We start from the raw sequence: 13,034 nt of genomic DNA on the forward strand, positions 1-13,034 counted from the left end.
CTAATTCTGTGCAATTGTCCTTTGAAGCAATTGCTTCTAATTCCCATCCAGTTTTGACATCCTCAAGTTGCTTTGCTTGTTGATCCATAATCCCCTACAAAAATTTCTTAGTTATGCCTTCTTTGACTCTCCTTTCTTTTGCTTGAACCAATTCAGGCTCCCTTTTTAGCCTTTCACGTTCATTAGTTGTATTTTTTAATTCTCTAGACCTTGCTTTAGCTTCTATGTCCCTCAAATTTGCTGCAACAACTTGCTGTTCTTTTGCCTATTGAATCACAAAATGTGCTAAACTAAGCTCACAAGTGAGTTCCTCAACTCTTTCTCTCATTTCCTTAGATGTATTAAGGGCTTCTTCTGCAAATTTGATGGCAATATCCTAGTCACTTATGAAATGCAAGTATTTTTCTTTCGTTGTTTTTAATGCCTTATTAATTACTTGCAAATTTTGCAACAGTGGTTGTTTTCCTAACACTTCAATTGCTATGTCTTCTGTCTTCTCCTCAACTCGAACTCTTGTTAAACTTGGAGTTAGCTGTTCAATGAGAGCTTTTGTGCTATTCAATTTTGTTGGGAGTTGCACTTCTTTTATTTTTGTTACAACTGATTGTTTCTTTGATTCATGTCACTGTTCTGGCCTTGACTTAATTAATCTTTTAATCTTTACAAAAAAGATCTGTTTTTGGTTGTTCTTGGCTGTAAATATTAACATCTTTATATAAAAATGTCTTTGAAGTACCTCCATAAATGGAAAGAAAATCGCTTGTAGGTGTAACATAATCTTTTGGGTCTGAGATATTCTTCCCTTTGTGAGAGTGATCTGCATATTTAGATAGATGAAATTTTGATGTTGTTGATTTCTCATTAATTATTGCTTCTAGGGTGGAAGTAGTTGCAATCTCATATGCTCCATTAAAGATTGCCATCCCAAAAAGATGATGAATCAAAAAACTTTTACTCTCTTCCATGGGAGTTTGCACTACTTGTCGATTCACTACTTCACAAAAATCATTTGTTTAGCCATTACCTACCTCAGAAAAATAATAATATATTGATATGATTCATCTTGCGTGTCACTTTGAATGGGGGCCTCATATTCATTGCTTTTTCTTCTTTATTTCAATTTATTTGATGTTTATCTTTCACTTGAGCTCATATACTAACTTGGGTGCCACTTTTGTTTTGTTTGCCACTTTGTTTGGCAAAAAAAGATGCTCCTTTGGTGCTTGATGGAAGTTTTGGTTTATTAGTACCAGGTGGAGATTTTATGTCACTAATGCCAAAAGGTGGAACTTTAATAACTTGGCACCAGGTGGAAGTTTTTGCACTTGATGCCAAGTAGAACTTTAAGTTGGTTTTAGGAGGTATCCATTTGTGTCTTCGTAATTATTTTGTTGTGGAAGGACCAAATAACTTGCTTCCAATCTCATTCATTCAAAACTTGAACCCTGTCTGGATTTGATTATTTGTAGTCCTCTTAGTTGTTGTTGTATAGGACTCTAATACTACCTACTCTTTCCTATAGTTGTAGCAAAAGATTTAACGAATAGAATTTGTTTTATTTTTGAACTAAATGCTTTATCCAAAATCTGGACCTTGTGTGGAATTGACTGATGAATGAGCCAAGCTGAGCTAAAATGTGCTATGGTAGTCACACTCTTTGCACTCACTTTTAGAATAGTTGAAAGATGCAACTAAATTGCTCATGCTAGTTACTTTGCAATATATCTTCACCAATTTGAAAAGGAGTACTATTCAATTGAAGGAATAATTGCATAGAAAACCTTACCGAAAAACAAAGAATTTGTGGGTCATGTCATAAGCAATCAAAAACAGGAAAATTGATTGAAAGATCAGATGGATGATTTAAACAGGATTCCAGATAGTTTAAATGTTGTTAAACATGACAAAACAGTAAAAAATGTTGACTATGATTTACTCAAAATATGCATTTTCTTAAGGGAAAAAATGTGATTGATTTAATTGCAATTTTTGATAACATTTATTACTTCTATTGTCACACCTACTGTAGGAACATGTGGAAAATTCTTATAGGTGACAAATCTTTCAATTAACAAATACACAAGTGAGAATATGGAGAAAACCATAGGCAATATATTTACTACATTTATATGATCATGTAAAGACATGGACCAGCTAGGACTCGAACCTAGGACCTTCCATACCCTGCTGGAGTGCTCTACCACTGAGCTACTGGCCCCTCTTGGACCGGTCCGGGTGTGGCTTATTTCCAACACCAACACCCCCCCTTAAGCCACACCTCTCGTGTGCTTGGGGCTCCTAGCCTGGACCTGGCTCTGATACCATGTTAAGACATGGACCAGCTAGGACTCGAACCTAGGACCTTCCATACGCCGCTGGAGTGCTCTACCACTGAGCTACTGGCCCCTCTTGGACCGGTCCGGGCGTGGCTTATTTCGAACACCAACAGATCAAACAAGATACTAAGTAGTGAAATTAGTATGTGTTTATATACACACAAAAGTCATTGGCATATAATTGGGCGCATTGGATCCAATTGTATTTCACATTATTACAAGTGGCCTTGACACTAACAATATACATTGAAAAGTAAGAGTCAAGATTGCACAAAATCTACTACTTTCTGAAATAATCTATTGTAGTAGTGTTTAGGTATCAAATTTGGTGTTTTGTGTTATAAAATTGTTCAGCTAAAACAGACCTCTTGATATGTTATAAATTTACACGAGAAATATGAGGTTTACTTTTATAGTTTGAAATTTTGAATGAAGCCATTAGTTTGTCCAATGTAAGTTATATAGAATGAACAAAGAAGCTGGCACATGCCAAGTTGTTGAAAGGTTTTAAGTTTGTTATTAAAATGATTTGAATGAGTCTTTGCTAGGAATAAAAATACTATTTATGTTATTCTTTTGGCTTTTTTTTGTTATTGATATATTTTATAAGTATATATCTAAGTTACCGGTTCCGGTTCGGATTCGCGGATTTGGCAAATTTTTTTTTTTTTGGTACGGGTTCGTCCGTACACACACACACACACACATATATATATATATTTTAATTTTTTTTTTATATATATATGATGAAACTTCAAACATCAAAATTATATATGTTCACAATTCAAACATACAAATATGAAACATACAATGTAACTTTCCCATACAGTAATACATAAATGATAACAGATAAATCATAAATCATAAATCCATAATTGCCAATGCCAATAAATATTCTGATAAAGATATATCGTAAATCATAAATGTAATATCATATTCATAATTTGCAAAAAAGATGATATTCAAGTTTCAAGTTTCAACTGATTCAAGTTTCAAAATGTTAAAATAAGATTAAAAAATTCGTTTTTTAATTGTTTTTCTTTGTTTTCTAACCCGTGGGCCTCATTTTTGGGAACCCACGGGCTTGGGTTCACCCGGGTCCTCCCTGGTTCGACCTGGGTCCCGAACCCAGCCACCTGGGCAGGACCCGGGTGGGACCCAGGTCGAACTAGGCTCGGACCAGGACCAGGACCCGGCCATTTTTGGCAAGAACCGGTAACTGAGGTATATATAGTTATTATGTATATTTTAATATCATTCTATTAATATACCATTATGATAGTGAATACTAATAATTTATTATCCTTATTATTGTTATTGTATACATATAGATGTATCTGATTTTTTTTCTCCATAAATTTTTTGATTTATTATTCTTTTGTTATTTTAATTTTATTACTTAATAATTTGGTTATTCCCCTTTGGAATTTTTGAATCAAATAAGGGTACCCCTTCCCCATCCTCCCCTTGTTCTTCTTGGTTCCCATACTGACTCACTTCCCTCCTTTTCTATCCTGCTTGGTCTGCTAACAATCCTTCTTTTCTCTTTTCTTTCTCTCTTCTTGATGATCGATCATGGAGTTTGATCTGAAATGTCAAGTAAAAAACCTTAGACAGTCAAAACTACAATCTATACACAATAATATTTATGTTTTAATCAAGATTTTTCATCCTGAATTTTTTAATGCTCAGACAAATGTATATTGTAAAAATAGCTGTATCTGATATGGTATACATCTCTACACAAATTGGTGGTTGCTCTATGACTCATGATATTTGTCGTATTTCTGTTACAGGTTCTTGTTATGACACCAGATATACTATTACATAATTTGCATCACTGTTTTATGAAGATGGAGTTAATTGAGGTCTTGATATTTGATGAATGCCATCATGCTCAGAAACGGCATTCATATGCACAAGTAATGAAGGTATGAGTTTGTGTTGTAAGCACAACTGCTGTAGATTAACTATAGGGAAGATCACTATAATTGGTTTTTAAGTCCATGCCAGAATCATACTTAAACTGGATTTGAAAATATCTGCAGGAGTTTTTCAAAAAGGATAGTGAAAAGCGTCCAAGAATATTTGGTATGACTGCCTCTCCAATAATGGGGAAAGGTACTGTGATGACTTTGCCATTGTTTTTTTAAACCCAAATGATTAAGTTGAATAATTGTTTTCTCTGTATGTGTTGATTTCTTTATTGGCATAACAATCTGTTTTCATTTTGAGCTTTGTTGTAAAGTTTCAGATAATTGCATGAAATCTCTACCTAGAAACAGCTGCCTTGAAGCTATTCAGAAATGATCCACTTGCTCGATAAACTAACATAGACTCAAAATGCAATGAACAAATCTCAGCTATACCATTCACAAATTGTAAACAATAAGTGCAATGAAATTGCTTTTATAAAGATTACAAGTAGATGAGGATGACAACTCAAAAGTCCGAAGAAATGAGATGATACCTTATGCTCCAAAAATGGAAGCATAACTCCTAAGGAATGGGCTGATACCCTTACTCTTTAAAAAAAACATAAAAACTGTAAAACACTTGAAGTGGTCACTCTATAAAGACATAAAGGGTATAACTCACTTAGAGGTCATAAAGTCATTACCCTAAGCCCATGGGAAATTGGAAATGGGCTTATAGAACATCTTGGGAACTTATTGGAAAAGGGGATGTGACACCACTCTTGCCGAGAGGCTACATAGTGTAAAAAATACCAGTTGACCTTGGTTTCTAGGACAATTTTGTCAATTAAACCTCGTAAACCTCTTCTAATATGCCTTATAGCCCATTATGGTCCCTTAGTGTCTTTTCACTCTTTTCAGGTCCTTTTTTGTTTACATTTCCTTAGTTTAGGCGAAATCACTGGTTTGTTACTGGCAGTTGTTATGAAACACTCCTTGGCAATTTTGCAATTATTGCATCTTTTATGAAACCACTGTGGTTGTTTTGAGATCAACCCCTGCTGAAAACTAGTAGTTTCTCTTGAATTGATTGTGCATGTTTGCCAAATGCCAAGAGTCACCTCTTTTCACTTTGCTCATCACAAAACCATTCCTTCCTCATTGCGTGGACTGGGCTTGATCATAGCCCGACCTTCACTTCCAAATCTGGATTTCTTCATGTTTGTCTTGCTTAGCTACAGTCTTCACTAAATCTCAAAAGTCCCTGCATAGCAAGGAAAAACATAGAACAGGGTACCTTCAACTTGCTTTAATCAACAGGGTTCTGAGACAAAATGAATTTAGGAGTTCAATCAGTGATTTACTATTAATGAGCGGAGGAATATATACAAAGTGAGATTGTTGGTTGAGGTAGAGAACCGAATTGAATATATTATTAACAATAACAATACACCGTATTATTATTGCTAATTTCTATAATGATGTAATACTAATATTTGATGGGTTTATTTATTCTAACAAAACTTGCATTCCATATATTGGAACAGTCATTTGGGATGTGTTTTATTTGCATGAGAATCATCATTCATGCTTGCATACATCATAAGAAACATTGCATCTTCTGCACATCACATTTAAAGCTGAACTTGCACTACTATGAACAGCTGCATACACAAATCAGTTCACATTCAAGGAATATAGACATTGCATGCAAATATAAAATGATATCTTTGCATTTATCTTAGATGATAAATAATTTCATTTCCAACATGAAGAAATCAGGATAGCAAAACTGCATTAGTTGCATAAGTTTGTGTGTAGGAAACTGCACTGTAGCATTTAAATGGAAAAATGAAAAGAAGATTATTTATTTGTTGCATTGAATTCAAAAATATTTGGATTAGATTAATTTATTTTCAATATTGTGCATTTGACTTTTCTGCAAACAGATGGGTTTCTTTTCTTTCAGCTTTGTTATTTTGAACAAATGGATTGCATATACTCACATGGCTTTGGAAAATTCTCTTAAACTGAGTAACTCGAAACAGGTAGTGCTCAATCCAAGTCACACACACACACACCAAAATTTTCCCCCAAACATGAGCTCTTGGCTCACTTTCAATGACTTTTCTTGTGGCTTGCTTTATCCTGACCCCAAGAAGTTGCCTATGTTTGATTTTATGCATATATTGTCACACTTTACATTACCATATTTGGAAGAGGAGGAAGAACATGTAGAAAAAGAATCAAGAATTGTAATGTCATTCTTCTTGATGATATCAATCAACTACTCTATCTATTATTGCATACATTTGGATTCACTGGGACCTCTTTCTTGTAGTTTTCACATATGGCCTTGTTTTCTATTATTCTGCATTTGGTCTTTGAAGTAGAGTAGGAAGGTGTATTTTTCTTTTACCTCTTATTTGAACTAGTTGTGGCCTTCTAAACCTTTGTAAATTGGTTTGGAACCAATGCAAATGACTTAGAAGACTTGGAATGACTTGTACCTATTTGAACTAACTTCTCCTATTCTCTAGCAAGTCTTTCAAAAGACTTACAAAGAAAAACATAGTAAATGTAGTACCCAAAGCATTACTCATATATCATTCCACTTTTAGCTTTGCATTTCTATCATTTGCTTTGGGCATTGGACGTTTTGCAGCCATCTGGAGATTTTTGTCATTCAGTATAATAATACTATAATACTCAAATTGAATCAACCTACATTGTATTTATTCTTCTTGAATTCTGCTGTATCGATACTTTTGGTTCTTTACACTGCCTTTATTTCTTCTTGCAATTTCATTTGTTTATCATAAAATCCTTAAATTATTTATGGTAATATACCTTTTGCATTTGAGGCTTTTTTTTTGAAAAGTTAATAGCTGCAGGGGGGAAGCACCCATTTATATTAATATAAAAGGATTTTGTACATATAGATATATTCCAGAGTCTGGTATAGAAAGACAAAATTTAAACACCATATTCGACCAGACTGCCCTACTGACTCCAAAATGGACCAACTACACCTGTATTATATCCGACAGTATTGCCAAAATCTGCCAATATCTAGACAGCCCCATCAACTATGGCCACTCTATACAATCATATTGGAAGCAAGAAAAAACATAGAGATAATATAGCACTACTCAAAATTCAGGGTTTCTACCCTGCAAATACACAGAAAACAAAACAGAACCATAATCTTCACACTGCCCCAACATTCGCATCCTCGGGTTCAATGGCATCTGGGTCGCCATTCTCGTCCTCCTCATCGTCTTGATCAAGCGCCTTTTCTTTCTGGGCCATAACAGCTCTCAGTTCCACTGGGTACTCCAAACCATAATCTGCATGAGCTTCAGAATCCGCCATTTCTTTAGGGAGACAATCATAATCCGGGATCCACTCCTCGCCACAGCCAAATCCCCACTCATGCTCTGGGTCTTCCTCTCCGTTTACCAAAATTCCAATATCTTGCCTTCCACACAAACCCTCTGCCACAACATACTGCCGCCTCCAAGATTTGCTAAAGCCGGGCAGTATGCCTGTAACCCTTAACAGGAAGGAGATATTTCGGGCCTTCGTCTCCCATTTTGCAACCAGACTCTCTTGATCAAGAGCTTGCACTACCACAAATTTCTTAACCTCAACACCCACACCAAGAGACATGTAATAATTTTGAGGAAGGGGGGTGCGCAAATTAGCATCGACATTGTCGAAGACAGTGTCAATCTCCCCCAAAAAACAATGCCTGAAGACCATCTGGGTGATCTTTTTCACTCTCTGCTTACTCACCCCCATATAGATCAACATGGCTACAAACATGGCTGGGATATCCGAATTTACCCGATATCGGTGAATAGCTCTGAGAAAATCCCCACCCAAAATTCTTTTCACAACATGTAGAATGAGAGGGTGTTTAGTGGCCATAACTGCTAACAGCCGCTTGTCAGAAATTTCCCCCATAAATGCCATCTGGCGTTTTGTAGCCTCCAACATGATAGGCGTGTCCATCCCTAGCTATACTTAGTCTCACAACCCTACTGTAATGTGGAAAAAGGTGAATGATGGAGATCAAGAGGAAACTACTCTTTCCCTCTAAGGAGAGATGAGAGTTTCACAATGAAATTAACCAAATAATGAAAGAAAGTACTTGCAAGTAGATGTAAATGAAAGACTGAATTGTAAATCACCTCAAGGGAGGTTGTGGTAGCAATGTTGATAGAAATGCTTGTGTGGAATTGAATGTTGTAATCAATCTCCTCTTCAATGGTTGAATCCTTGACTTGAATGCAACACCTAGCCTTGAAGGGAGACTTGAGAATGCTCAATGCTGGAAAATAATGCTTGAATGCTCTTGAATGCTTGATCGCTTATGCAACTTGACAAACTCCAATCTTATCCAACTTTAACCTTTTCTAACTTATGCAAATGAGAGGACAAATGCCCCTTAAATACATGTTAGTGGATTTGATTTTCGTCATGGGCCGACAACACAACCCACAATGCATGCTTTAGGAAGGAACCTGCCCCAAAATAGGGCAGGGACAGGGGTGCCACGCCCCTGTCCTAGGGGGGACAGGGGCGCCACACCCCTGTCCTAGCCCTTTCTCCAGGGTAGAGTGCAGACAGGGTGATGCAGAGGCCAAGGAAGAAGCTGATTCCGAGGGTTGAGCAGTCTCCGGTCTTCGATCAGGCTAGAGGTTTCGATCTCGCATGCATGTGGACCCTAATGCAGTCGAAAATTGCTAGGGTCGCAATTTTAGGACACTACACCTACCACTTCAATCTAACTCACAACAACCAAATGCAGTGTGAAAACAAAGAAACTAAAAGCTTATAAATAGACACTTCCATGTAATGTCATGAACGCCGAGAAAGTATGAGATGTCCAATCATCCTCATCATTAATTGCTCCTATGTGCCACACAACTTCCAAGTCGCCACAACTTGAGGTTTCAATGAGCTTGGTTATCCAGCTCTTATTCATCATGTCAAATCATACCTCGCCGGAGCTTACAAAAAATGAATACTTGAATCCACCTGTCTTTAAATGAAAACGGGGGAGAATAATTCCTCATCGAGACATTATTGAAACACCAATCCCGTCCAAATTGTCTTATGATGAGACCCATAGTACTAAGAAATTATGGATTGATTAACGCCGCTGCTGCTTTTGCCAACCTATCTGCCGCCTCATTGCCTTCTCGATACACGTGGCTTATGCGATAATCTTCCAATCCGTCCAAAATGGTTTTGATTGGGCGAAGCTATTGGTTAAGGATACAACTTGGGGTCTCATTCTTCCTAATTGCATTAGTCACATTTAATGAGTCACCCTCCAAGTGGATTCTCCGAGCCCCAACATCGACTCTAGCCTGGAGCCCACGCAATACAGCCCAAAATTCTACCACATTGTTTGTGGAAAACTCAATATGCTTTGTCACCTCAGCCAGAGAATTTCCATGTTCATCTCTGATAACATAGCCAATATTGCTAGGGCCCAGATTGCCAGTCGATGCCCTATTGAAATTAATCTTGACCCAACCAGGTTCAGGGGCAGTCTACTTGACCAAAGGTCTGGAGTTGGTCGGAAGTTTGCTACAGTCGCTCCCAAATAGAGTAGGAATAGAAAGGTTTGAGAAGGTTAGTTTCATTTTGCTATCCCATCCAGTGTATGAGTTCTTCTTCAAGGTTTTCGATTTGGCAGCTTCATTTGTAAGATCAATCAGTTAGGTTTCAATCTTCTGGCAAAGGCTTTCAAAGCCCATGTTTTTGTCTTGAAAGATTATCTGGTTGCGCTCCTTCCATAGCTCCCAAATCAGTAGGGAAGGAAGGATCAGCCATAAATCCCCAAAAACTGCTTTCGAAGAATATCGTGGCCACATTCTAAACCATTCATCAATCCCGACCGGGAAGGGGCAAGAAAAATTCAACTTTTGCATGAAATGCCACCAATAATTGCTTGCATATTCACATGACAATAGCAAGTGCTCGACTGACTCCGAGTTTTGCCCACAAAGAACACATCTGCTAGGCCCTTGCACACCAAATCTCATGAGTCTATCACTAGTTAGAATTTTCTTCTGTAGAGCCAACCGGGCGAAAACCCCCGCCTTCGGCAAGCAGTGCTTATTCCATAGCAATTTTGATGGCCATTCTTGGTTGGCAATCGCAACATCTTTAAGCTTATAATCTAGGCTGACTTTATACTTCCCATCTTTTGATGCATACCATCGAATTATATCCTCTTCCCCAGAAGGGATAATCATACGACTACTTAGTATGTTGCTCAAGGTATCCTTTTGTTGCTGATCAACATTTAGGTTGTCCAGGGACTGCCACACCCACTTGCTTACTCCATTTTGTTGTACTATCTCACCAAAGTCACCGACCTTGCATCCCCACAGTCCAGATGTCACATTTTTTATCTTGTTCAAATTAGGGAGCGAACTCAAGATCTCCCCACCCCCAGGAACCATTCCAAAAGGAAGCATTCTATCCATTCCCTATTTCCCAGGTTACATGGTTGCTGATGATATCCCAACATTCCAATATATAATTCCAGATAGCTGATCCCTTAGGAGGATTGAGAGTTGTCAGGATCCTCTTTGGCTCAGTTGAATCCAGATACTTGTGCTTAAGTATCCTGACCCACTTTTGTTCTCCACCACTGCATACAGTCCAAACTAATTTCGCTCCCATGGCCAGGTTCGTTATTGAGAGTTGGCAAATGCCTGCACCCCCTGCATCCTTGGGTTGGCTGACCTTTTTCCAGGCAACCAGAGGAAATTTGTTTTGGTCACCGACCCCATTCCGTAGGAACTTACGCATGATCTCGATGAGCTCTTCTTCTACTGCCATAGGGATTTTCAAACATGCCATAGGTTGATCATAGTGAGCCTCCCAACCGAAGATAGCCACTTTCCTTTCCAGTTTTCAAGTTTGGCCTTGCATTTCTCAATCAATTTATCCCAATAACTAATCTTGTTTAAACCTACAAACAAAGGTGTGTCTAAAAATATTCCTGGGAAATTGGCAACTTTTAAATTTAAAATCCTAGATAGAGCTCTCTGCAGTCTAGGTTGGGTATTGATGAAAAAAACTTCAGATTTATTCCAATTAATGCTCTGCCTTGATGCCTTACAATAATCCTCCAGGTAGGACTTGATGGTTCTAGCCTCACACCTGCTTGAAACACCAAACAAAATTGTGTCATTCGCAAATTGGAGATGGGTAGTATGTTCAACTCCGTTTGCCACATTAACCCCAAGCCAAGGCCCATCCTGATAGAGCCTGTAGATTGATCACCCAAGGGCCTCTGCCATAATGATGAATAAAAAGAGGGAAATTGGATCCCCTTGCCGAATACCTCTTGTGGTGGAGAAGAAACCATGGGCAGCCCCATTGATTAATACAGAGAATTTGGGAGTAGACAGACAACTCTTAACCCACTTAATCGAACAACTTCCAAAGCCAAACCTATCCAATACTTCAAAAAGGAATTGCCTATCCACCAGATCATAGGCTTTCAGGATGTGAAATTTCGAAATCATACAAGCATTCCTGGTTTTTCTGGCAGAGTGCAGGGTTTCATGAGCCGTAATAATACCTTCCACAATTGATCTCCTAGGGGCAAATCCACTCTGCTCATTAGATACAATGTGATTAATAATCTGTTTCAACCTATTTGCAATAATCTTCGTGACTATCTTATATACTGTATTACATAGGGCAATTGGTCTAGAATCTCCCATCTCTCGAGGGCAGCTCTTTTTTGGGATTAAAGCTAGAAAGGTGTGATTAATTGCTCCCATCATGTCATCTTCCTCCTTAACTCTTCCACAGTTAGATGAAGATCTTTCTCTATGATGCCCCAATAAGCTTGAAAGAAAGCTGCAAGGAAGCCATCAGGCCCAGGGGCCTTGTCCGGGTTGAGTTGAAAGGTAGCTTTTTTGACTTCCTCCTCATCAATCCTTTTGTATAGGTCCTTGTTCTGTTCTTTTGATATCAAGGCTGGGATGGATTCCAAAATCTTGTCCCTAGTGCCTATGTCCTCCTGATTGACTTTGTTCAAAATTGATTCAAAATAATTTACAGCCTCTTTACTGACATCCTCTGAGTTCTGGGCCAAGCTGCCATCTGCTCTCCTAATCTTTGAGATCCTGTTCCTGTTCCTGTTAGCAATTGCCGATCTATGAAAGAACTTTGTATTTCTGTCCCTTGAGCCATATCTCTCTCGATTTTTGCCTTTAATGTATTTCTTCCCTTTTCAAAATTTCATTGAGTTCATCCTTAAGCATCTTTTCTCTCAGGTAATCCGAATTATCCATTCCTCTGCTGATCACAACTTCATTGATCCTTTCAAGTTTAGCCTCCTTTCTTCTTTCTTTTGCAAAAATATTTTTGAATTGATCTTGATTCCATTCTTTGAGTTTTGTTTTAATATATTTTAGCCTCTTACAAAATTTGTAGAGGTTTGAGTTATTTCCCACATCAATCGCATTCCACCAAGTTGCAATCAAGTTTTGTAATCTGGTGCTCCACATTTTCTCAAACTTGAATGGGATGCCTCCCCCAGGGTGACAAGGTGATGCGGTTAGTCGAACAGGAAAGTGATCCGAGCCCGTAAGATGGAGTATGGAAGTTTCCATAAGAGGACCTTGCATAATCCAATCCCCATACATCAGGAACCTATCTAACCTTTCAGCAATATTAGTGAATCTTGTCCTCCTGTTTGTCCAAGTGTAAAAACCATTCTTGGGGATAATATTCATAA

At 37.9% G+C, this 13,034-nt stretch overlaps 1 protein-coding gene across 2 annotated transcripts in view; it reads left to right on the forward strand.

The window, feature by feature from the left end:
* LOC131043928 (endoribonuclease Dicer homolog 4) overlaps positions 1–13,034 on the forward strand; it is a 290,003-nt gene that overhangs the window by 59,434 nt on the left and 217,535 nt on the right. The window contains exons 4-5 of one of the 2 annotated variants that reach the window (XM_057977166.2): positions 4,133–4,267; positions 4,385–4,457. In XM_057977166.2, coding sequence (XP_057833149.2) covers positions 4,133–4,267; positions 4,385–4,457 — 208 coding nt within the window. Of the gene's footprint in view, positions 1–4,132; positions 4,268–4,384; positions 4,458–13,034 lie in introns of those variants that run through there. The other variant, XM_057977167.2, reaches the window with a different exon arrangement.

Source organism: Cryptomeria japonica, chromosome 9, assembly GCF_030272615.1.
Source record: "Cryptomeria japonica chromosome 9, Sugi_1.0, whole genome shotgun sequence".
Classification (NCBI taxonomy): Eukaryota; Viridiplantae; Streptophyta; class Pinopsida; order Cupressales; family Cupressaceae; genus Cryptomeria; species Cryptomeria japonica.